At 39.3% G+C, this 25,971-nt stretch overlaps 1 protein-coding gene across 3 annotated transcripts; it reads left to right on the plus strand.

The window, feature by feature from the left end:
- The first annotated feature begins 27 nt into the window (after nt 1-27).
- LOC134752131 (charged multivesicular body protein 7) lies at nt 28-24,522 on the plus strand. Of its 3 annotated transcripts, XM_063687717.1 has the most exons (11): nt 28-442; nt 1,274-1,493; nt 2,118-2,292; nt 5,683-5,849; nt 6,565-6,701; nt 7,714-7,801; nt 8,368-8,506; nt 10,155-10,349; nt 11,675-11,818; nt 16,516-16,678; nt 18,208-24,522. In XM_063687717.1, exons 1-11 carry the CDS (start codon nt 171-173, stop codon nt 18,413-18,415), a joined length of 1,908 nt encoding a protein of 635 aa, XP_063543787.1. In that variant the 5' UTR covers nt 28-170; the 3' UTR covers nt 18,416-24,522. The 3 variants fall into 3 exon arrangements, with proteins under 3 accessions (XP_063543787.1, XP_063543789.1, XP_063543788.1); XM_063687719.1 differs by lacking the exons at nt 28-442; nt 1,274-1,493; nt 2,118-2,292 and adding an exon at nt 2,476-2,566; XM_063687718.1 differs by lacking the exons at nt 28-442; nt 1,274-1,493; nt 2,118-2,292 and adding an exon at nt 2,753-2,843.
- Nucleotides 24,523-25,971: the final 1,449 nt, after the last annotated feature.

Genomic DNA, 25,971 nt, shown 5'->3' on the forward strand with positions numbered 1-25,971 from the left:
TGACTTAATCGTATAGCCTGTGGTAAATTTGAAAAAAGCATGGCGGATTGTCGTTCCCGTGCTGTGTGTATTTTTATTTTGACGTCTCTGTGTGAACTGTCTTTGTTTTAAATCAGCGATATTTATAGAAAACTGCACATTTGAACAGTGAGTGTTGATAAAAACCCACAATGGGTTTACCAGACACCTGTATCACTGAGGACAAGCTTCCTAAATGCTGGTCTGACGATGTGCGCATGAACGCACTTTTTGCACCTTTTCGTTTGAAATCTGCAAACCCTGAGTCTTGGGACATGAAGATGAAGTTCTGGTCTGATCTGCTGAGGCAGTATTGCCGCTGGAAAAAGGACCCAGTGGTATCTGCGGCAGATTTAAAATGCGCCTTTATGAGGAGGGGTCGGACGCCTGCTTGCCTTGACATTGTGGTGGAAGAAATGTTCCGGTAAGGTTTTCTCTTAATCCGAGCATCTTGTGTTGTGTCTAAACACAATGTGCGATTGCGTCATCGCTTTTTTGTATTATGAATCAAGAAAAACGTATTTACTTGCTTTGTTTAATAATAAATAATTAATTATAAAAGCAACAAAAGTACTTAACATCAATTTTTTTACATGCAGATACGTCTGCGAGCAATACTCCATATTTTATATTAAAGGAAAAAATCCTGCCGGAAGTGTAACTTTTTCCTTTAATATTAAATTTACTTAACATCAATCTTGAAAAGCCTAGACATGGTGATTTTTATAAAATATTAATTAGATGATGATGTATTTTTATTTAATTATTATGAAAATCAGTGTACAGCACAAATACTCAAAATAATAACCAAATATTTGCCTTCTAGAATGCATTTACAGATAATGCAATAGAATAGATAATGGTGTTGAATACCTATAGCATTCTTTGTACTCCAGGCATATGCCTTTTACGGTTAAAATAGAACAGGCATTATATCCATGCCATTCTAAGCTGTATCTTGATTATAGTATGGGTTTAACTTGTATGTAGAGTCAATTAATGAATTAATTTGCAGACTGTTTAATGCAAAAATAGTTTTGTTGATAGTATGTACCATATATGTTATGTAACAGTACCTGGGTATGGGAGGTAGTTAAAATTTAGAGTATGGTTTGTTCCAATCAGTGGTTAAGAAAAATTCATCTGAACAAAGCGTCTATTATTAAGACATACATGCATGTTAAGATGTTTTTGACCACCTTGACCACTCCGATATATCTGATGGTGTCTGTACAACTTTTGTTTACCCTGTTAGCAATGGCGAGCTAGCACCCCTAACAAAGTACCAGCAGATCCTGCACAACGGGCCTGAAGGTTGGGTGCGGTGGGGCGCTCGCTTGGCGTTCAAGCCGGCTGCACTGGCCCTGACGGCGGTCACCTCTCTTCTACCGGCCCGACAGGCTATTGACAGTGACGGGCTACCCAAGGCCAGCATTGATTCCACACAGAGATTTGTATGTGAAAGCGCTGTGAAGGTACGATTCATTTGAAGTATTTAAACTGGTTTAAATTTTTTTGTTTTATCCCAAATCTAAAAGCGGGGTTAACTTACACAAATTGACGTAAGTCCCACGGTAAGCTCAAGAAGGCATGTGTTGTGGGTACTACCCACTAGGCCAGACCGATTGTCAAACCTAATGGCTCAATACATCATCACTGTCACACCATGGTCACCAAATGCCTTTGCAAAAGTATGAGGTTGCCAGGCAACCAACAATGTTTGCATGTGAACAGCCCAGTGTGATTGAATACACTTTAAAAACTGAAAAAAACATGTTTGCGTATTCCATGTTTTTCGCACTTGTATTGTATATCTATTTTTTTTTTTTAGTATTTCTGATTGAAATTGAGTTTACAAAATTAATTAATTTTAATGTAATAAACAGGAACCTCTTATGTGAAGGCCTCTTTTAAATCTAGCCATTTTTCTCAATCCTGAGCAGATTTTTGCCAGTTTGAACCAGCAATTTTATTATTTATTCTAAATAAAAAAAAACATTAGTACCAGTCAAAACCAGTTGTTGGTGTTTTTATTTAAGGATCATGGGGCTTATTTTTATGCAGAGAACTGTACTAACGTTATTTATATTTTTACTCAGGAGCAAGCAACAGAACTTCTAGAGAACTTTCCCAATGACGCAGAGCGGATAGGAACCGTAGATGAGCTGATGAAGATCTGCAAGTGGCAGCACGGAAGAGACACCTTCGAGATGCTGCTTGGTTACCTAGTGTCACAGGGTGCTGCTGTCAAGAAAGATGAAGTCATCAAGCTGGGTGAGTAATACCATAGAAACCATATGTCAGCTCATGGAGAGCTTTATGACAGCTGGGCTGAGATACCTTTGAGATGCCGCTCGGGTACCTAGTGTCACAGGGTGCTGCTGTCAAGAAAGATGAAGTCATCAATCTGGGTGAGTTATACCATAGAAACCATATGTCAGCTCATGAAGAGCTGTATGCCAGCTGGGCTGAAATACCTTTGAGATGCCGCTCGGGTACCTAGTGTCACAGGGTGCTGCTGTCAAGAAAGATGAAGTCATCAAGCTGGGTGAGTAATACCATAGAAACCATATGTCAGCTCATGAAGAGCTGTATGCCAGCTGGGCTGAAATTATACCTTTGAGATGCCGCTCGGGTACCTAGTGTCACAGGGTGCTGCTGTCAAAAAAGATGAAGTCATCAAGCTGGGTGAGTTATACCATAGAAACCATATGTCAGCTCATGAAGAGCTGTATGCCAGCTGGGCTGAAATACCTTTGAGATGCCGCTCGGGTACCTAGCGTCACAGGATGCTGCTGTCAAGAAAGATGAAGTCATCAAGCTGGGTAAGTGCATCCCTGTTTGACCACCAAATTTGTGGAAAACCCTGACTGATTTGATAAAAATAGAACAAAATGAAAAGATTAGGAAGTAGGTACACGCATTCCCACAAAAAAAAAAAAACAGTTTTATAGTTTGACCAGGGACAGGGACTGTCTCATTTTAAACATAGATAGAGATAATCATACTGTCTTTGTGTTACGCTAGTACCAAATATATATATAACTTTGCTAGTACTAACAGTACTGGCACCGTAAAAAAGGAATGAGTAACGTTTTTTTCTTCTTATTTGCTGGCAAATTGGGTTTGACAGATATACTATGGCAACCAAACACCAAAATTTATATGTCATCATCATGGCATTATACGGCACCAAACTTGACCCCTGCTGCGAAAACCGAAAATCGAAATTTCGTTATGTGCCTCTATCGCTCTTTGCATATTTTGGAGTCCCGTTGACACATCTGAAATGTTACCTCTTCAGTATCACTCCTCAGGCTTCGTTCCGGGCACATTCCGTCAAACAAATTCAAGCACCTTATGAAATTAGCTGCATCACCAAACTGCCCTGAATGCAATTAAATAGAAGATGTTCACCATGTGTTAATGGAGTGCGTCCGCAACGAGGCGCTGAGGAGTGTCATGGCGTTTATCAAAACTACCAACATAGGTAGCTGCAACATCGTCCTGGCATCGCCACTATCACACGAGGCCAGGATGATGTGCAAGCTATACTTGAAAATAATGTAGTGGTGTAGGTAATATTGCAGTACTACATTTATTACTATAGATCTCAGTACGGGGGGTGACATCGTCACTGAGTGACGAAACCCCCTTAAAAAAAATAGATAAAAAAAGTATCATGGACTCGATATTGCATACAAAATTTATGAATATCGAAAACCCCTACGGCTTAAATTATACCTCATTTCTCAAGACAATTTAGCAAAGCGCCCACTCTTTTTGCACTGTATGCAAATAAAGTAGACAAAAGAAGGTCGGACAGGTCGGTGGGTATAAACATTTGCACCTGAATGACAAGATAAGCTTACATGCCGTCGGCGTGCGGATTTTTCAATAATGTTTATTTTCATTATGCTGATAAGAAGAGATAAGAATTGCAGCACTTTTTGTTTTCTTGTTAATTATATTTATATTGACCGCGGGATATGGACCGTGATTACCTTTTGTATTGTTTGAATGGAGTCATAGTAATAGGGTCCCGTTTTTACCCTTTGTAACCCTAATAATACTTATAATTATCGAACTAGTGCGGTAATGTATGTTGACATTTTTTTTGATTATTGTACTTTTACTAATTGTTTTACGATTAAAATATGATTAATATATAAGTTTTGTTTTTTCCTCGCAAGTGTATTGAAAAACGACGTATGAAACACGTGTGCTTTAGTAATTACACACATCGGCTTCTTTATTGAGCAATCGCATATAGCTCGCGCGCACAATATAGCCTCAAGTGTAATGACCAACGCAGAACACTTGTATCTTATCATAATGTACTATTTTAACATTGTTTATGGCTGGGACTCAGATTAATTCATTATTATCTTGTCATTAGCCGGAAATCGATTAGTATACTCGCCGTATCGAAATCGCTCTTCACAAAGCAAATAAAACAACTGATAGCTATTATCATTTGTGCAGTCTTCTCAATAAACCTTCCAATTTTGATTATGGAACTAGGCCGATTTGTGTCTTGTGTAAGTTTTTCCTTTTTTTTAATAGCCTATTTTGTGGCCCACTCCCAGGCAAAGGCATCGCCTTTCTTCCGTCACTCATCACGGTTTGGTGCATGCTCCCGCCAGTCGCAGCGAGATGGGTTCTTTTTAGGGTTCCGTACCCAAAGGGTAAAAACAGGACCCTATTACTAAGACTCCGCTGTCCGTCTGTCTGTCAGCAGCAGGGTTGATAAAAAATCATGATTTTTATAAAAAAAAAACATAATAATTTAAGCAGTTTTTTTTTTTTTTTTTTAATTTAATTTAATTTATTTAATATATAATATTAGCACTAACAGATAAACCTTACATGCTAACATTCAAATTACATTTATATTTATATTTACACTTTAGCTTATACACTATATTTCATAATTATTTTATTTTATTTAGGTAGGTTAATTTATTTATTATTTAATTTATTAGATAATATTGTCTTCGGTTACCGCGATAGTTACTCATGAAATAAAACTATAATCCGATTAATTTGATTTAAATCGGATTTATTTGATTAAAATCAGATTTTTTTGATTTTTTCATTTTCATTGCTTTTTTTCATCGAAATAAACCCACACAGCATCTTTTTTTCTTCCAGACATCTTTTTGTTGTATTCACTCTTTCACTAGTCAATTACGAATGACCGGGCGAAAAGCGAAATGCGTCTCGTGTTTTAGTTTCGGGGAATCCTGGAACTGTTTCGGTACCATGCGTCTTGATATGACTCGCTTGCACATGTGTGCGTGCCGTAGTGGTCCGGGAAATTCGCTAAACAATTTTGGGCCGATTTGGTTGTAGTAAAAATTTAATGATTTAAATCAATGATTTTTTTGATCAACTGATTCAAATCATATCAACCCTAGTCAGCTGGCTGTATCTCATGAACCGTGATAGCTATTCAGTTGAAATTTTCACAGATGATGTATTTCTGTTGCCGCTATAACAACAAATACTAAAAAGTACCGACTCGCACTTGGCCGGTTTTTTAGTCTGCCGTGTCAATTATTTAGCCAATTTGGCCCACCGATCCAGGTGCATTCGACAGATGTGTTCCGCCAAATCCCACTTGAGCTTGTCCTTCCTTATAATATTTAATATTTTTTGCAGCTGAGCCGAACAAGAAAGCGACGCCAGTAACAGAGACGGACGAGGCCCTGGTGCGCTTGGTAGCGGCCGAGGCGCGGCTAGAGGCCGAAGCCAACAAGTTAGCTCGCGAGGCCTCCACCGCTGAGGGCGAGGCCAGGGCAGCTCTGCAGCTGGGCAACAGGCTCGCTGTGAGTTATGTAGACCTAGTTACTTCCAATAAAGTTGCACCTTATCACCGAGCAATATGATAGCAGTTAGAAAGCGACGGCAGTAACACAGACGGACGAGGCCCTGGCGCGCTTGGCAGCGGCCGAGGCGCGTCTGGAGGCCGAGGCTGGCTCGCGAGGCCTCTATCGCTGAGGGCGAGGCCAGGGCAGCTTTGCAGCTGGGCAACAGACTCATTGTAAATTGTATAGTTACTTTTAATCAAAATTAAACCTCTACGGCTGCCTCCAGTTTGACACTGTATTTGCTAGCATGTGCGTAACTTACTTTCTATGCATTGTGCTCGTACTCGCATATTAGTGCGAGCGAGATGTATAAAAAGTAAGTGACGCAGACGTTAGCGAATATAAATATATATATATATATATATATATATATATATATCACCCACTATAAATTGATTGATGTGTAATGTCGACAATAAAGAACTTTAATTCGTGTACAAAACAGATTGCTGCCCCAATATAACAGGGTTCTATGTTACATTTTCAAGATAGTTGAAATTCGACTTAATATCACTTTGATAAAGTTCAAATTTCAGTTCGATAAAAGTGAAACATAGAACCCTGTAATATTGGGGCAGCGAAATGTGTCCGTATTTATAATCTTTATTTTAAAGGTAATACAATGAATCCTTTAATTAAAAAAATAATATCTAACCCTATTTTTGTTTAACAGGCTAAGAACCACCTCCGTCGTAAGCACAAAATACAACTAGGCATCGAGCACACCGACGGGGCGCTGCAAAATGTAAAGCAACTGTTGCAGCAGATGCGAGAAGTTGACACCACCACCGCCATCGTCGACACATACAAGTTAGTACATAACATTAGGCAAATCACACATTGACAATGCGGCGAGTGCAGTACCTAAATGTGGTATTTTCTATAAAAAGGGACCTTATTGTCGATGGCGCTTACGCCATTATTAACGATGCTTCGATATAAATACAATGCCGCGCTACGCTGTGCGGCTTAAGCGCCATCGACAATAAGGTCCCTTTTCATAGAAAATGCCATAAATATACATCAAAATACACCCGACATAAGGGTTCATCCATTAATTACGTCACACGATTTTCTAGGTTTTTTGACCCCTCCCCCCCTCGTCACACTTGGTCACATATGACAAAACCCTCCCCCCTGGTGTGACGTCACATTTTTTCAATGAAACCGCCAAATCGAATTAAGTATTATTAATATTTTATGAAAATATTTTGAAAAAAGAAATATTAGTAATTTTATAACCCAAAACTGAAAGAAAATTAAACTAATAAAAACGATTATCGTTCCAAAAACTTGTTATTTAACTGTACAGCGAATAAAATAATTTAAATAAGACGTCACAAAGCTTGTGACTCGCCCATCGGTGTCACAACATGTCACATTTTCTTGACCCCTAACACACTGAAGAAGTGAAGACATGTCTATTTGTATATCGCCGCGGTACACGAAATCGGGAACCGTTCACCCCTTCCCAGAAAAAAAAACCCTTTAATAGGCTTACCCCCTTATTAATAAAACTTTACGGATCTGATTTAGTTAAATTATGTTTTATCCCTTTCTTACAAATATATTAGTCAAAATGACAGATAAAGACAAACGATTCATAGCAAATTTAGGCCAGTAACGCGTTTATGAATAACGCCGTTAATCATTTATCGACCCTTCCGCAGGGATCAGATCTGGGGGACTATTTTAGTTAGTTTTTATTTAGTTCAAAAAAATTATATTTTATCATCGTAGCTGCTCACAAAGCCCAAACTGAACAGGAGGCCTTCACCTGACGCTCGGTCTATAATTATATTAACTATTGCATCTGTTGCAGGGTGACATCGCAGGCACTGAAGCGCGGCATGAAAGAGGGAGGCCTCGACGAAGACGCCGTGCACGACACTATGGACGATCTCAAGGAGGTATTTATCATCTATAAATAGGGGGCATTACTGTGTTCTGCCACCAGAGTGCAGCACTAGCCTTTTTTAGTAAACCATTGAGAAAAAAAAAACATTTATTTCAGACGATACAATCCATATAACATTTTAAACTTTCGCGGTTTGAACTCATATTAAATCACATTTACAAACGGGTCTATCGGGTCGGTAAATAAAGGTGACAAAAGAAATTCGCAATAGACCCGTTTGTAAATGTGATTTAATATGGATAAAATACATATTTTGTTAATTACATATATACTTAAATTACTATGTTAGTACCTAAACTAAGATGTTGGGAGGTCCATAGGACGTCATGACCGTTTGGCATGCATGACAAACGACAATGAGGTGAAAGATTGTCTAGCGCGGGCGTTTGGATGTTGCGTTCGGAAATCTGATACAAAATCTTGAATTCTCGTTGAGAAATTTTTATTTTTACTCTGAATTAGTGGTAACGCTACTACAAGTTATTATACGTCATTGAAGAAATTTGTGCAGCGTAATAATAATGTGATTATATTTAATGTGTGTATTAACTACACCAGGTGATGGAGCAATACAACGAAGTGGAGAAGGCTCTAGCTGGCTCTGTAGAAGATGTGGATGCTGCAGAACTGGAACAAGAGCTCAAGGAACTCTTGTCCGGCCCTGCGGCGCCCCCTGGCGGCGGCGAAAGGAAAGAAGGTCGGTTCCTTTCACTACTTTATTCGACTTATAACTTACTTTACGATGGAGCTATTACAACGACGTGGAAAAGGCTCTAGCTGGCTCTGTAGCAGATGTGGACGCGGCAGAATTAGAATAAGAACTTAAGGAACTCTTGTGTGGCCCTGCCGCGCCTCCTGGCGGCGTCGAGAGGAAAGACGGTTAGTTTAATTGTGGTATTTTCTATAAAGAGGGATCTTATTGTCGATGGCGCTTACGCCATTATTAACGATGCTCCTATATAAATACAATGCCGCGCGAAGCTGTGCGGCGTAAGCGCCATCGACAATAAGGTCCCTTTTCATAGATAATGCCCCAATTTATTACATTATTTTATAGTTTTAGCCTTACTCAGCGAGAACGTTTGTCATACCAAAGTGTAGTAAGTTGATTAACTGTATTAATAATAAACATATGCGCTATTTTCAATCAAAATTGACGGTTGTCAATAAGGCGCTATTTCCATACAGCTTCAATTTGAAATCAACCTTATTGACAAGCGACAATGTGGTACCTTTTGTTTGAAAATGTCGCATATATTTGCTTTCATTATACTATTATTCAACTTTTGTCACTGTGACAGCGGTTGGGCGAGTCCAATCTTAGTTTTGAAGTAAATAGTAGTAATGTGACTGTTATCTTGCTCATAAAATGCACAAATAACTACAACCAACAAAGACGAGGCAGCGTCGTATGGAGATTATTAGTCTCCTACATTTACTTGCCTCTGGTCATACTTAAAACGCTTTTGATTATGAGGATGGTATCCTGTTATCCCGCATCAGGGACATAGGGCTCTCAGAAGGGATTTCCGTTTTTACCTTTAAAAAAAGTTTAATTGAAAAATTCTAAATCAGTGGCAATTTTTTGGACAGCTTATCTTGAAAGAATCTTTTCATTTATTTATTTAATTCATTTATTTAATGTATAATATTAGCACTAACAGAACAGAAGAACCTTACATGCTAACATTGAAATTACATTTATATCATAGAGTAACTTATACTAGAGCGGTACTGTCATAGTAAATTTTGTAACCCCAGTAAATTCACTGCCATCTGTCGACACACTTTAAAACTAAAAATAAATATTTATAAAAATACAATAAAATGTATTTAAATATGGATAAATGATTTTTTATTTGCATTAATTATTTTTATATGATTTTGACCCATGTTCTTTCACTGGTATGCGTTAAAATTATAAATAACAAACGAAACAGTCAACGCCCTCTATACGAGTGTAGGCCAAAACTAGTGGCGCCATCTGATCGAGAATCAAATTTTCGTGATTTTCGAGGCACGTTTTTTCCTTAGACTGTATCCATCTATTACGGAGTTATATCTATCTTTGCTACAACCAACAAAGACAAGGCAGCGTTGTGGAGATTATTAGTCTCCTACATTTACTTGCCTCTGGTCATACTTAAAACGCTTTTGATTATGATGATGGTATCCTGTTATCCCGCATCAGGGACATAGGGCTCTCAGAAGGGATTTCCGTTTTTACCTTAAAAAAAGTTTAATTGAAAAATTCTAAATCAGTGGCAATATTTTGGACACCCTATCTTAAAAGAATCTTTAGCTCCATTCGAACTTTTCACAATCTCAACATCTTTAATCCACAGTGCCCGTCCCGAAAACGCCGCAGTCCAAAAAGAACCCGGAGCCCGATTTCGTTTTCGATGGCGAAGAGCGTGTGCTCGCCGAGCTGAATGAGCTGAGCGTCGAGGATGCCTCTCCCCGCGCCCCGCGCACCCGGGTCCCGGTCCCGGTCCCGGTCCCGATCCCGGTGGCCGAGGGCTGGGAACCTGCACCGACGGGTAAGCGGAACCATACAGAATATATAGGATAGAGCGGTACTGTCATACTCAATTTTGTAGTCACAATAAATTTACTGACATCTATTGACACTTGATTAACCTTTGGTATGCTTAGTAGCAGATCTGCTCCATATATGCATAGAGTATAACTTATACTAGATCGGTACATAGTAAATTTTGTAACCCCAGTAAATTCACTGCCATCTGTCGACACACTTTAAAACTAAAAATGAAGGTTTATAAAAATACACGTTCTTTCACTGATATGCGTTAAAATTGTTAAATAACAAACGAAACCGTCAACGCCATCTATACGACAGTAGGCCAAAGCTAGTAGCGCCCTCTGAACGAGAATCAAATTTTCTTGATTTTCGAGGTAAGTTTTTTCCTTAGACTGTATCCATCTATTACGGAGTTATATCTATCTTTGATATATGTGACGTTTTCAATCAAAAGGTACCACATTGTCGCTTGTTGATAAGGTTGATTTCTAATTGAAGCTATATGGGAATAGCGCCTTACTGACAAGCGACAATAAGTACCCTTTTGGTTGAAAATGGCACATATGTTCAACTTAAACATGAAGTTGTCTAGATTTCTATTTTTTGACAGGAGCATACGGAAGGTTAAAACTAAAAATAAAAATATCACAAAATGTATACATATGTGGATAAATTATATTTTTATTTGTATTTATTATTTTTATATGATTTTGACCCATGTTCTTTCACTGATATGTGTTAAAATTGTTAAAATAACAAACGAAATCGTCAACGCCATCTAGCCGAGAATATGCCAGATTGGTATTGGTGGTAGCGCTATCTGTGCGAGAATAGAATTTTCTTGATTTCCGAGGCACATTTTTTCCTTAGACTATTCATCTTATACGGAGTTATATAGGTCTTTGGCGGAACTTATACATAGCTCCAAGGCTCGGTACCGGTTCAAAAATAACGGTAAACGGTTAAACTCGCTTTTACTCCGAACTATCATTATAACGCGAACGTCGTGCCTAGGAATAAACAGGTTTTTATTATTCTAAACAGACTAATCTGACAAGACGTTTGTGGAAATGTTCCCCTAAAAACCAGTTTGCAAATAACGGTTTCACGAACGAAAGAACAATTTTACTACAAGTACACTAATGTAAAATAGTAAATTCGGCGGAAATTTAGTTAGCAAAAAAAGTTTTGATCAGCCTCAGAACATAAATTAGACGGCCTATTTCTGAATACAGAAAACTTAATAAAGTCTTAGGCACAAACCCTAACTTATTACATCTACATCTAACTTAAAAATAATTATCATGTTTATTTACTTCGTAGCGAAACCCGAACGCAAGGCCTCTCCGAAGCCCTCCCAAAGCTGGTACCCGCCCAGCACTGAATGCCTCCGTCCCGACACCACTTGGAACAACAACCCGGACCGCAGTTACGACGAATTGCGATTGGATGACAGATTACACCCCGGTGAGTATTTATATTGGTGAGTTGTGAGATATTTTAGAAGTTTTATCTTTTTTTCCTTTTTAGGGTTCCGTACCCAAAAGGTCAAAACGGGATCCTATTACTAAGACTCCGCTGTCTGTCTGTCCGTCTGTCACCAGGCTGTATCTCATGAACCGTGATAGCTAGACAGTTGAAATTTTCACATATAATGAATTTCTTTTGCCGCTATAACAACAAATACTAAAATCAGAATAAAATAAATATTTAAGTGGGGCTCCCATACAAAAAAACGTGATTTTTTTGCCGTTTTTAGGGTTCCGTACCCAAAGGGTATTAACGGGACCCTATTACTAAGACTTCGCTTTCTGTCTGTCTGTCCGTCTGCCACCGGGCTGTATCTCATGAACCGTGATAGCTAGACAATTGAAATTTTCACAGATAATGTATTTCTGTTCCAGCTATATCAACAAATACTAAAAACATAATAAAATAAATATTTAAGGGGCTCCCATACAACAAACGTGATTTTTTTGCCGTTTTTTGCGTAATGGTACGGAATCCTTCGTACGCGGGTCCGACTCGCACTTGGCCGGTTTTTTTTCCTCACAAGTGTGTTGAAAAACTGTGTGACACAGGCTACTACTAACTCGTCAAACTAGTGTTAATTAAGTCCTCGCCTAAGCTTCGGGCTTCAATTCACGCTTGTTCGTAAATCCCAATCCTCCCGCCAAAGAAACAAAGCTCCTCACTTCCTCGGCACGTGGCAAACCAAGTACAAGCGGGCATCTCGCTCGTTTTTGCCCAGAACGTGCAAGTTGTGGAATGAGCTACCTTCTGAAGTGTATCCCTTGCGCTATAACATGGGGTTCTTCAAGCGGGTATTTAGGGTTGGCAACGCATAAGTGGCTCCTCTGATGTAGCTTATGTCCATGGGCGGCGAAAACTGCTTCCCATCAGGCGGCTTCTCTGCTTGTTTGCTTCCTATTACGTTTGCCCTTAATACACAATGTATTATTTCTCCCAGGCCGCAGTTAGGAGACTCCTGCTATAGGGTAAAAGGTTAAGGGTCTCCGGCAAGCTCGGGTCTCCATACAAACGTAGTTCCGCTCTCATTTTAAAACGACTAGCTAGATTGCTCTGAAACTTTATACTTACAATAGGATAAGGTATATCTATGTCTGTAATTAGTTTATGTAGCTTCAGATACCATAGTTAAAATAATACATCGAATTTAAGTTTTTCATACACAACTTGTTTTTGCTCTATTTCGTTTGTTTTATAAACTGGAGCTATATAAACTAACTAGTTTTTTGCGCGGTGCGCGGGGCCCGAGGGCCCCGCGGTCATCGTGTTGTTGTTGTTGTTGTTGTTGGTGTTGTTTTGTTGTTGGTCTTGTTGTTTTTGGTGCTGTTGTTTTGGTGCTGTTGTTGATGTTGGTGCAGTTGTTTTTGGTGCAGTTGTTTTTGGTGCTGTTGTTTTTGGTGTTGTAGTTGTTGAGGTGTTGTTGTTGGTGCTGTTGTTGTTGTGTTGTTGTTGTGTTGTTGTTGTTGTTGTTGGTGCAGTAGTTTTGTTTTCCAATGGAAAAAGTAATAAAGTTGTACTTTTGGTAGAAAGAAAAGATCCGCATGCGAGCACTTCATACCCGCAGCTCGGCCTTCGGCCTCGCGTGCTTGGGAAATCGTAGGGGACGCTTCGGGCCTTCGGCCCTACGCGGAGCTCGGCCTTCGGCCTTCGCTGGGTTTCGAAGCTCAGCGTCGGGCCTTCGGCCCGCCGCTTCGCTTATTAAAACACTTGGAGGGTTGGTTTTGCTTTGGGCGGTAAGCGGGAAGTTGGAGCTTAAACACGACCCAATAGTAAAAATGTCTTGACAAGCTCACGTCGGGCCTACGGCCTTCGGCCTTCGGCCCGCCGTTTCGCTCGTCTAAGACATGTTTACTATTGGGTCGTGTTTAAGCTCCAACTTCCCCCTCTCGTGTGACGCTTCGGGCCTTCGGCCCTACGCGGAGTTCGGCCTTCGGCCTTCGCAAGCCTTGACGCTCCGCCGTCGGGCCTTCGGCCCGCCGGCTTCGCTTATTAAGACACTTGGGGAGGGTTGGTTCTGCTTTGGGCGGTAAGCGGGAAGTTGGAGCTTAAACACGACCCAATAGTAAAAATGTCTTGACAAGCTCACGTCGGGCCTACGGCCTTCGGCCTTCGGCCCGCCGTTTCGCTCGTCTAAGACATTTTCACTATTGGGTCGTGTTTAAGCTCCAACTTCCCCCTCTCGTGTGACGCTTCGGGCCTTCGGCCCTACGCGGAGCTCGGCCTTCGGCCTTCGCTAGCCTCGACGCTTCGCCGTCGGGCCTTCGGCCCGCCGGCTTCGCTTATCGAGACAGTTGACTTGGTAGAACGCTTGGGAGCGCTGCATTCACGCAGCTCGGCCTTCGGCCTCGCTTTAAATTACTTGGAGTTGGCACGCTTGGGAGTCGGGGTGAAGGCTCCGGGCCTTCGGCCCTCCGCCGGGGTCGGCCTTCGGCCTCCCGGCCTGAAGCTCGCCCTTCGGGCTCGCTTAAGACACATTTTGTATAGGATTTTGCTTTGTTCGGCCTTAACGCAGCTCGGCCTTCGGCCTCGCCCAAAATTACTGGGGGTTGGGGGTGCCTGGCCATTCGGGGTGAAGCTCCGGGCCTGACGGCCCGTCGCGGGGTCGGCCTTCGGCCTCCCGGCCTGAAGCTCGCCCTTCGGGCTCGCTTGACCTACTCGAAAATTTGACTTTGCCCCTGTCCGCCGCCATTTTGGATTTTTCCAAAAAATTTTTTCGACATACTAATCTCGGGCCCCGAGGCTCGCCGCATGCCAAATCTCAGCGCGCTCGGACCAACTTGAAAAAAAAAAAAAAAAAAAGTCGGCCATTTTGAAAAATTTTAAATGCAGTCGTACTTCTCTCGGGGCCCTCTATGACATTTGGTCGAGCACCCCCCACCCATCTCGCACCGTTTAAAAGTTGTCATACAAAAAAAAAGTGGCCATTTTTTCCGCCATTTTGAATTTTTTCAAAAATTTTTTTTTCCATACCAATCTAGGGGACCCCGAGATTCCGTGACCGAAATTTCAGCGCGCTAGGACCATTTTGAAAATTGGCCGCCATTTTGAATCCGCCATTTTGAAAAAAAAATGGCGGCTTCAGAAACTGCCCAGGGTCCTCTATGACATTTGGTCGAGCACCCCCCCACTAAGTCTTACCGTTTCGGCGTGCTCTTGTGCGGAATCCTCGTCTTCCACTTGTCCACAAAATCCATATTTTTCTGGACCTACATTTTTTGAGCCCTATACAATACTTTTTTTTTTTTTTACCCAACCCTCGTAGTTTCCAAATAAAACGTATACATTAGAAATGAGTGGTTTTGTAGCTATATATATTATTAATTACAGACCTAGATATACCTCATGTCATTATATGTGCAAATATTACAATCCAACACGTAGTTTTAAAATGAGAGCGGAACTACGTTTGTATGGGAAGGTGCAATTCGGCCGAGCTTGCAGGGGCTCTAATAGTATGCTAATTATAAGATACATAAAATTAACAGCAAAAAGACCTCATAAGAAGGCTCAAGGTCACGCAAAGGGCAATGGAGAGAGCTATGCTCGGGGTTTCTCTGCGTGATAGAGTCAGAAATGATGATATCCGCAGTAGAACTAGGGTCACCGACATAGCTCGCAGAATTGCAAACCTTAAGTGGCAGTGGGCGGGGCACATTGCTCGCGGAACTGATGGCCGGTGGGGCAGGAAGGTTCTGGAGTGGCGTCCGCGTACCGGAAGACGAACTGCCGGTAGGCCTCCAACGAGGTGGAGCGACGACCTGGTGAAGGTCGCGGGAATTCGGTGGTTGCGAGCGGCACAGGATCGGTCGGAGTGGCGAGCCTTGGGGGAGGCCTATGTCCAGCAGTGGACGTCTATCGGCTGACATGATGATGATGAACAGCATAAAAATTAGGCAAAAGACCAGAGTAGTCGATGCTCTCACACAAGCTTTATCCCTAACATGGCGCTGGGCTGGCCACATATCACGCTATACTGACAAGAGGTGGACCATAGAAACAACAAAATGGAGAGGACCACCAGGAGGGCGGCGCGCTGGCCGGCCGCAGTTGCGTTGGGCTGATGACCTATCCCAGGCTGTGGGAAAGCAATGAATGGCAATAGCTTCAAACAGAAGCAAATGGATTGAGTTGGAGGAGGCCTTCATCCAAAGAGGGGTTCACCACTAAGCAAATTAAAATAGATTCAACCTACAAATGTAACCTAAACTTTGTGTGAATAAACGACTTTTTTATTTTTATTTTATTTACTATTATCAATGAGGATATAATAAGATAGAGCGGTACTGTCATAGTAAATTTTGTAACCACTGTAAATTCACTGCCATCTATCGACATACTTTAAAACTAAAAATGAAGATTTAAAAAAATACGTTTAAATGTATTTAAATATGGATAAATTATTTTTTTATTTGCATTAATTATTTTTATATGATTTTGACCCATGTTCTTTCACTGGTATGCGTCAAAATTATAAATAACAAACGAAACAGTCAACGCCCTCTATACGAGTGTAGGCCAAAACTAGTGGCGCCATCTGATCGAGAGTCAAATTTTCGTGATTTTCGAGGCACGTTTTTTCCTTAGACTGTATCCATCTATTACGGAGTTATATCTATCTTTGCTATTATTTTCAGGTCAACCTTTCAACGTGGACTTCACTCTACCAGCAAAGCTATACAGCTCGGATTTTCAAGTCCGCGACCACAAGCCTCACTCCGGAGTGTGGTTGTACAACAGTAGAGATGACAACTGTAATACTCTTAATACCTCTTTCAGCCCCAGTACGCAATATACCAGGTAACTGTCCTTGAATTCATTTAGACCGGTCTGGCCTAGTGGGTAGTGACCCTGCCTGTGAAGCCGATGGTCCTGGGTTCGAATCCTGGGCATTTATTTGTGTGATGAACACAAATATTTGTTCCCGAGTCATGGGTGTTTCCTATGTATATAAGTATGTATATCTCGCCTAGCACCCATAGTACAGTCAGCTACAGAGAAAAGGCACCCCCCCTGCATATAAATTTCTGTAAATTCGCTTAGTTTGGGGCTAGGTTGATCTGTGTAAGATGTCCCCTACTATAATTTTTTTAAATTCAGATTCTCAAACAAATTGACAGATCTAATCTGCCAGACTCATTTGTCAATCATCATGGTAGTCGATTTCGAGGTTTTTAGGGCTGCAGGTTCGAGAATATCTATTTTGAAATCCAAAATGGCGGCCATGCACTTTTTGGTAATGGTAGCCATGGTAGTCGATTTCTAGGTTTTGTGCTGCAGATTTTGAGAATGATGTCCGTTAAAAATCCAACACGGCGCCTTTGCTTTTTCTTACGACAAGTATCATTATAATCAACGTCGAGATTCTCAAAGATGCAGATATTAGAAACAAATTAAATTAATTTTTATTTAATTATTTATTTGCTAAAACTAGATGCAATTAACAAAAACAAACATAATAAAATTAAAAACTGTAATAGATGTCATATATTAAAGAAAAAGTGACGAAGCCCTCCAGTGGTGAAGGCCGGATTCGAACCGGCGTCTTTAGCTAACGCCATGAACCCCTAGGCCACCCCGCCACGGCGGTGCCCGTCCGAATTTCTCGACTATATGCCATCTTAGTAAGACTAGGCGTCTTTGAGTCACTGGAGGGCTTCGTCACTTTTTCTTTAATATATGACATCTATTACAGTTTTTAATTTATATATAGTAGTGTGACTACTTAAAAAACACAAATCAAAATATTTAATAAAATAATTTGATTTGTTCCCAAACTTGTTTAAACATAATAAAAGTTAAGCTATAGGTAAAAAATCCTAAATCGCCGTCAACGGGCAAGGTTGTATTTAAAACACTATACGGTCGTGTTTTAATTTATCGCCACTCGTTGCGAATTTTTGTCGTTATTAACCTATACTAAAGAGGATATAATAAGATAGAGCGGTACTGTCATAGTAAATTTTGTAACCACTGTAAATTCACTGCCATCTATCGACATACTTTAAAACTAAAAATGAAGAATAAATTAAATTCGATTAAAAATGAAGATTTATAAAAATACGTTAAAATGTATTTAAATATGGATGAATGATTTTTTTATATGCATTTTTTATTTTTTTATGATGTGACTGATATGCGTTAAAATTGTTAAATAACAAACGAAACCGTCAACGCCCTCTATACGAGAGTAAGCCAAAGCTAGTGGCGCCACTGATCGAGAATCAAATTTTCGTGATTTTCGAGGCACGTTTTTTCCTTAGATTGTATCCATCTATTACGGCGTTCTATCTATCTTTGGTACTATTAACCTATACCTTCTCCGCCAGCACCGAAAGCCCCGCCGGCTTCCAGATGGCGCCCGGCGGCGAGCGGCGCCGCTCCCAGCCCGCGCCCCTCGCCACCCCCGCCCCCGCCCCCGCCCCCGGCGCACCCGCCCCCGGCGCCCCCGCCCCCGGGGGCTGGCCCCGGGAGCCCGAGGACGACGTGGCCGACATAGAGCGCCGCCTGCACAACCTCCGGGGCTTCAACTTATAATCCACGGACTAGTGCACGCCTGACAGGTAGGCTGGACACTCACAGTGAAATAGCTTTAAGTACGGATACGTGTCGATGTTTTGCAGTGTACAGTCCCGTCTAAAAATATCGATACGGACAAAGTGCCAAAAATATGCTTACACGACCTTATTGCCCATGTATTAAAGTAGTGTATACAGTCGAATCCGTTCATTATGACTGCTTATACTGACCAACCGCTTACTATGACGTATTACTGTGCGAGGTTTGGTTTTCACATAAAATTCTTTGTGACAGTCGGATATGATGACTTCGCTTATAGTGACAAATCGCTATGACCTATAAATCCTAATTTCATGACATTATGTACGGTTATACTGACACCCGAGGTCTTTTCCCGCGAGAACGTTTGGTGCGCGCGTGGCGTTTAAGTTGTCTTAGTTTTGATTCTCGGTGAAAAGTTGATAATTGGTACAAGGTTAATAATACTCATCTCTCACAAAGGAGTTTGAGATTAATTTGGAAAAAATCACAAAAATAAGAGTTGATCAAATGCTTTATATGACATCCGCTTAGTATGACGTGTTTGTCACTTCCCTTCGACGTCATAAGCGGATTCTACTGTACATATTTTTGGCACTTTGTCCGCATCGATATTTTTAGACGAGACTGTCCGGCGTCAAGGCTAAGGCCCGAGTTGGCCGATTTTTAATTTGTTGTCGATTTTTGTACGTCAGATTTCGATAAAATTTGGTGGAGTTCTCTACTCTGTACAATCGACCAATTTGATTCCTTGGCCACTTTAGAACCGTGTCATAATACAAATCAATTAGTTTTTTTTCTACGACATTGCTGATTGAGTGATGTGTGTCTAGTAGTTAAAGCAACAAGGTTCTATTGTTGCCTTAGAATCAAATTGGTTGATTAACGTTAACGTAATAAGCGCAATTTCAACGTAAGTCCTAACAAGTCTTCCCCTGAGCGCCCATGCGGAGATCTTCATACTTTTTTTTTTACTAGCCTAATTTAGTGTCCCACTGCTGGGAAAAGGCCTCCCCTCGCTTCCTCCACTCGACCCTGCTGTTTGTACTTATCAAATTTTATCCAAATTTAACGAAAAAAAATCTACAAAAAAATTAAAATCAGCCCAAGTGTAAAATCAATGATTTTCGCCTGTAAACATCTAGCTTAAATATGTTAAAAATAGTTGTAAATTTGTATATTCATAGTGTAGTGACATGTCCTGGTGACATTATAGAATACTCCAATTTAACGTATTGTTTTCTTTGTGTATTATTATAACTGAAATACATACACTGTTATAATAATTGACAGAGTAAAATCGACCTTATATCGTGTAAAATAAGTTTTAAATTCATCTTTCGTGACGGTTAGCTATAAATATGCTATAGGTAAATATTATAGTAGCCGTTTTTCTGTCAAATTTCGAATGAATGTAATTTTTGGTTAAATATTGGGTTATAATTTTATGTGTGTCTGTCAGATAACCTTTCTATGCGGCTTTCCTTGGTTGTTATGTTATATTATATTACGATATCATCGCCCACACTGTTAAAAACTTACAGTTCGTAAACCTTAATACAAAAGGCATATTGTCCAACGATGGACAGTTTAAGAGCGTTTCTGTTTGTACTTTAGGTTTTTTTGATAGTTTTTTAATGTCGAGCGATTTAAGAGCCCATCAACGTGCTACTAGCACCACTGCTAAATAATTGTGATTATTTGTGACGTTTTCAAGTAAAATGTACCACATTGTCGCTTACATAAGGAAGGATTTGCTTGTATCTTCTGCCAGAGCGTCCTTATGGTAAGCGACAATGTGGTACCTTTTGCTTGAAAACGACACATTTAAATTCAAAGATAGCTATTTTAAAAAAGAGGGCCGCTACGTACTGTATTTCGTATTAAAGTACCTTTTGAAAACATTATAATAGTTTTTACGTTGCTGTATTCGTCAATCTATGCGTCCAAAGTTAAAACGGCCGTTTTTATTTTGAGTTTATAGATTGACGAATCCAGCATCATAAAAACTAGTTTGATGTATTCAAAATTTACTTATATACAAAATACAGTACGTAGCGGCCCCCTTTTTTAAATATCTATCGTTAAATTTAAATAATCTCAATTATTTAGCAGTGGCGCTAGTGAACACGTTGGGGGGCTCTTAAAATGAGAAAAAGGTCCTAAGATAGTTGATATGCTTATTTTTATACTTGTGTTTAACACATTCACTAACTAAGAGCGTATTCCCATCTTAAAGGCCGGGAACGCACTTACAACCCCTCTGGTGTTGCGGGTGTCCATGGGCGGCGGTAATCGCTTACCATCAGGTGATCCGTCTGCTCGTTTGCCTCCTATTTCATAAAAAAAACCCCAACGCAGATGTGCGTTCACCGTCATACAAGTTTGTTCCTAGGCCACGCCCCCTGGCAGTGAATGCGTTAAAGGTCTTTTAACCTGATAAGGTCCATATTTAGTTCATATTGATGTTTCTGTGGTCAAATATGAATTTGTTTGGCAAAATATTAGACCATTTTAGTTATAAAATTATTTCGATTTGTTATTAAATCCGAGGAAAGCCTCCAGGAAATGTAAAATAATATTTGACTGATGAATTAATAGTTAAGGTTTTATAATCAAGATGTGATTTAATTAAGTTATATAAAATAATAGTGTGATGTATAATTTAATTTTGGATTCGTTCTTCCGAATTGAAGTTAACGTATTTAGTTTTTCAATTTAGCCAAATAACAAGTTATATTAAATAAATATTTAAAAAAAAGTCTGAAAAGGATGTAATGTTTGTTTACCCCTTTTTCAGCATACATTATTAGGTTTTAAAATTGGTTATGGTCTTCAGCTGACATAATAGGGATGTTGTCTGTATTTTTTTTATATTTTTTTTAAATGTATTTCTTTAAATAACTCATTTGTTTAATAACCCAATATTCCCATATAAATGTTGTCGGTTGTTATAAATTGATATTTAATTTAGAAGTTTCAATGTGAAGTATATATAGTAATAGTAATACACCTATCGCTAGTTGTGCTTGTGCCTATATTAGCTTAGTAGTAGACATCCAGGTTCACATTGTATATCAACAACTGTGTCGTTTTCAAGTAGAAGGTACCACATTGTCGCCTGCCATAAGGACACTGACAGGTTATTTGTATAAAGATATAAGCATATGTTAATTGTGAATAAACTATTTCATTCATTCATTCATTCAAATTTCGTCCTTATGGTATGCGACAATGTGGTACCTTTTGCTTGAGAATGATACAACTATGTGGGCCATTTTATTTAGTTATTTTTTTTAAAATAGGGATTATTACTGCAATGTACTGCCGCCAGAGTGCAGCACTAGCAACTATCGTAAACCATAGAGTAACATACATACAGTGCCTTAAAACTGTTTGTTGACAAGTTTTCACAGATAAAATATGACATTGATGCATCAAGGCGGTTTGTTTATAAAGGGCCTACCGGGAAACGCAAGAATCGAAATTTAGTTATCTACCTATTTATCGCTTGAATATGCAAGTGATAGAGAGGTTAGATAACGAAATTTCGATTTTCTTGTTTCGCGGTAGACCCTCAGATTCTGATGATTTGTGGTAGTGGCGCCCCCTACGCAGTGTTTCGCGTAATATTCCCTATTTGCACAATTTTATGTTTTCTTCTCAGAATCATGCGCTTTTTCTATCCTAATAGGAGGGAAAAAAAAGTATCCCTAGATTTTTTTATCCGTACCGTTACCATTTTTCATAGACTTTAACGGTAACAGAATGGATTTCATTATATTATTTTTAATTAACGATGTAATTAAATACTGTATGTTCGTATGTGATATTAACACTGCCTGTTTCATGGGTATCGTTTTGTTGTATTTTTCTAGTTATGCCAATGTAATGTAATGTAGGTCACGAATTCTCGTTGTAGATGCACTAGGCTTCCTAATGTCGTGTTATAAAGGGATCTTACATACGACTTAGCCGCCGCCATACAATCGATCGCCATACTCTTAATGTGTGAAGTTATCGATGTTATATAAATAAACATGTTTCAATATAAATGCTGTAAAAAGGTACCTTTGTCCTTAAACTATACTTATGCAATTATAAAGTGTAATAAATGTGATATATTAAAGAAAAAGTGACGAAGCCCTCCAGTGGTGAAGGCCGGATTCGAACCGGCGTCTTTAGCTATCGCGGCTAACGCCATGAACCCCTAGGCCACTTCGAAAACAAATCAAAATATTTAATAAAATAATTTGATTTGTTCCCAAAGTTGTTTATCTATACTTATGAAATCCTAAAGTAGCAAGCGCTTATGCGCTACGGTGAGCGCTTAAGATTATTTAAAAAAAATAACGCTAGGTCTTAGACATAGTATATACAAGTAGTTATAGACGCGCCACCGAGCGACCGGGGGTAAGAGAAAGAATATTCATATAAAATTTGGGCAGCATAGGATTTTTTCTCTTTCACTCTTATAAATTTCGGTATTTCGCCATCGCCTCCTACCTATGATGCTACCCGGTCGGTGATAAGGACAAAGCATGGCACTATTTTCTCTTTCCTCTTATAGGAATCCCAATAAGACTATCTTTCTCTATTAAAGTGTCAGGCCCTTGCTTACGGTACTAAGATCCCTTTATCCCGATTACTACACTTAAGTATATTCGCTCGTAACACTCAAAAATTATCACAACGGTAAGGTGTATTCGGGTGATTTCGAAAAATGAACTCTAATAATCATAGTTATGGGTGATTTTCGGAATAACCCGAATACAGCTTACACATAGAATTTGTATAAATGACCTATCAATATTATGTAAAAAGATGTAAATAAAATGCCGCGGCTGGTCCGTGCTTTTGTAATCAACAATAAGCAAAAAATGAGAAAAAAAAATCATTTAAATATTGTAAAGTACTTTAAGTAGGTTATCAAATTCAAATTATCGTTAGATAGGGGAAAAAAAAAGAAAATGTGAAAAAAAAACTTTTGTACCTCGTCGGTGTATGGAAATTTTTGAGTTATTTTTTATTGTGACCTAACATTATGGGATTAACATGTGTTTGTAATATTGTTCTTTTGTGAACGATGATTTTTCTACCATTTGTACATAATGACTTCAAAAGTTACCAGTTAGTTGGTCTATGACGTACAGATGTAGTGCATAATTGTTTTCCATCGTATTTTCTCGGAAACGTTCGTATTTGTCTATTTCAGTCAAACTCAGTACTTTTTGTACCGAGACTGTCCGTAAGCACTTAAGCAGTCAAATTTAGATTGATACAGTATTGCTTTTGTTCTAATCAAAGAGAAGTTCTGATAAAATCGACCTGTCTTAGCTGTCATTTTAGTTTAGTTTGCGTATCTGCCGCATGGCGCTAGTTATAATCTTAGGCATAATGTACGGCCAAGCTGAGTTCGGCCGGATATAACAGCTGTACGTAATAATAGTGTCTATTGTAATAAGTATTTTTAACTTGTCTCTGTCTTTTGTATGTTATATTATATATTAATTTTGTTGTTTTTCTTGTTACCTGTCGTGATTGTTTCACCGGATGGTCTCACCGGAAGATCAGCGCTGGAAGTCGCCAGCAACATGCTGAGGTGAGACCATTTCGTGGCACTTTTTCTTTTATTTATGTTCCTCTGTTCTGTATAACTTTCTATTTGTGTGTGCTAACGAATAAATTATTTCTATTCTATTCTATTCTAAATAGCAAGATACGTTCGTACGTTTCCGTGAAAATACGATGGTAAATAATTATGCACTATATCTGTAATTTGGCGTCTAAAACGGGTCTAAAGCGGCTTTTAGACATGGCTAAATGAAGCTAGCTGCATGAAAATTACTGTAATTAAAATTAAAAATGTTTGTAAATGCACACTTGCTTGTCTATAGGCCGCTAAGGTTTTTTCTCGAAATCAAATACTTTTTGTTTAAATTACATGAGAAATGTTAGGAATGTTGGGCGTCATGACCGAATGGTGTCATTTTGTACGTACGGGTGCGGCGCACAGCCCCCCACTTCCTCGATCTCCGAATGCACGGAATTGGCGCGCGGACAGTAGACTTATATTGACCGGGATATAGACCGTGATTAAACAATACAAAAGGTAATCACGGTCTATATCCCGGTCAATAAAAGTCTATTGAAACTAACCGTGAATCATTCAAAACTGTCAAGATGAAACTTTATGATGTCGCCAATAGTGTTCACAATATCATTTTACGAAAATATCAATTTGAAAAAAAAAAAGCCATTCTGACATATCATGAGACCTGTTTATTTTGATCAGCAGGTATGATTTTACGAGTATATGATTCTATTTACTTTCAGATCCATACGAGAAAAGTTTAAATCGAATTTCTTTTTTACCTCAGCAGCTCGAACAAGCCTACTTTCGTCACTCCCGGGAGTGAGGAAAGTGCGACTTTCCTCACTCCAGGGAGTGACGAAATTGCGACTTTCTTTACTGAACTACCACTTCATACTTTTTTTTCTCCGTATTATTTTGTGTAATTCGAAATACATTTTAACCATGTGTTCTCACTACTGAGGTGAAAAATTATGTGTGCAACACGAGAGCAAAGTTATTTTACATCTCCTGTTTTTGAGTGCCTCGCTACGCTCAAGATTCTTTCACTTTCTCGGGACTCAAAATAAACACTCGCACGAAAAACCAACTTTCCTCTCTTGTTGCACAAATAACTATATCTGCCTCTCTATTTCTTGAATATGAAAGAGTGATAGAGAAGCAGATAACGACATTTAGATCTTCGGTTTTCGTGGTGAGCCCTCAGATGTCAGTATAACTTTACTTGTTGTATGTACAGTCGAAGGCAAAAATATCGATTCAGACAAACGGCTCAAAAATATGTGAACACGATAAGGTCGCGACCTTATTGCCTAAGGTGTATGAGCGTACACATATTTTTGAAACTTTGGGAATGAATATATATTTAGGATGACAGATAATGTAACTTGCAGTAACGAATTATTGTTGTGAAGTATACATAAAATAGTAGATATGAAATAAAATGGTACTAAAAAATTTTAATACTAAATTGTTGCCATTTTACGTCAAAAATGTGACAGTTACGTAGGCAGTGGCGCCCTCAATAATTTTCTACAATTTCTTGTCGGACTATATAGATGGTAGAAAAATCATTGTTAGTAGTCATAGAATAACATGTATTGCTCTCGAACGACTGAAAGATCATAGAATAATTTTACTTACAGTAAAAAATTACAGAAATATAGTAATTATTCATTGTGAGTATTTCTTTGTTTCATTTTCTTATCTTCTGTGCTCAGCCTAGTCTGTAGTGGTCCTGCCTGCGAAGCGAGAGGTCCTGGGTTCGAATCCTGGTAAGGGCATTTATTTGTGTGTTTATCGCAGATATTATCAGAGAAATATAAGTAGAAAGAGTGGTAACTCCACACGTCAGTGCGCGCGCCTTGTTTCGTAGTCGACATCTAGCGTCAAGTAGCGGAACTTTCAGTACTGCTACTCGACACTAGATGTCGAATGCGTC

The sequence above is a fragment of the Cydia strobilella genome, chromosome 24, assembly GCF_947568885.1.
Source record: "Cydia strobilella chromosome 24, ilCydStro3.1, whole genome shotgun sequence".
In the NCBI taxonomy this organism is placed as follows: domain Eukaryota; kingdom Metazoa; phylum Arthropoda; class Insecta; order Lepidoptera; family Tortricidae; genus Cydia; species Cydia strobilella.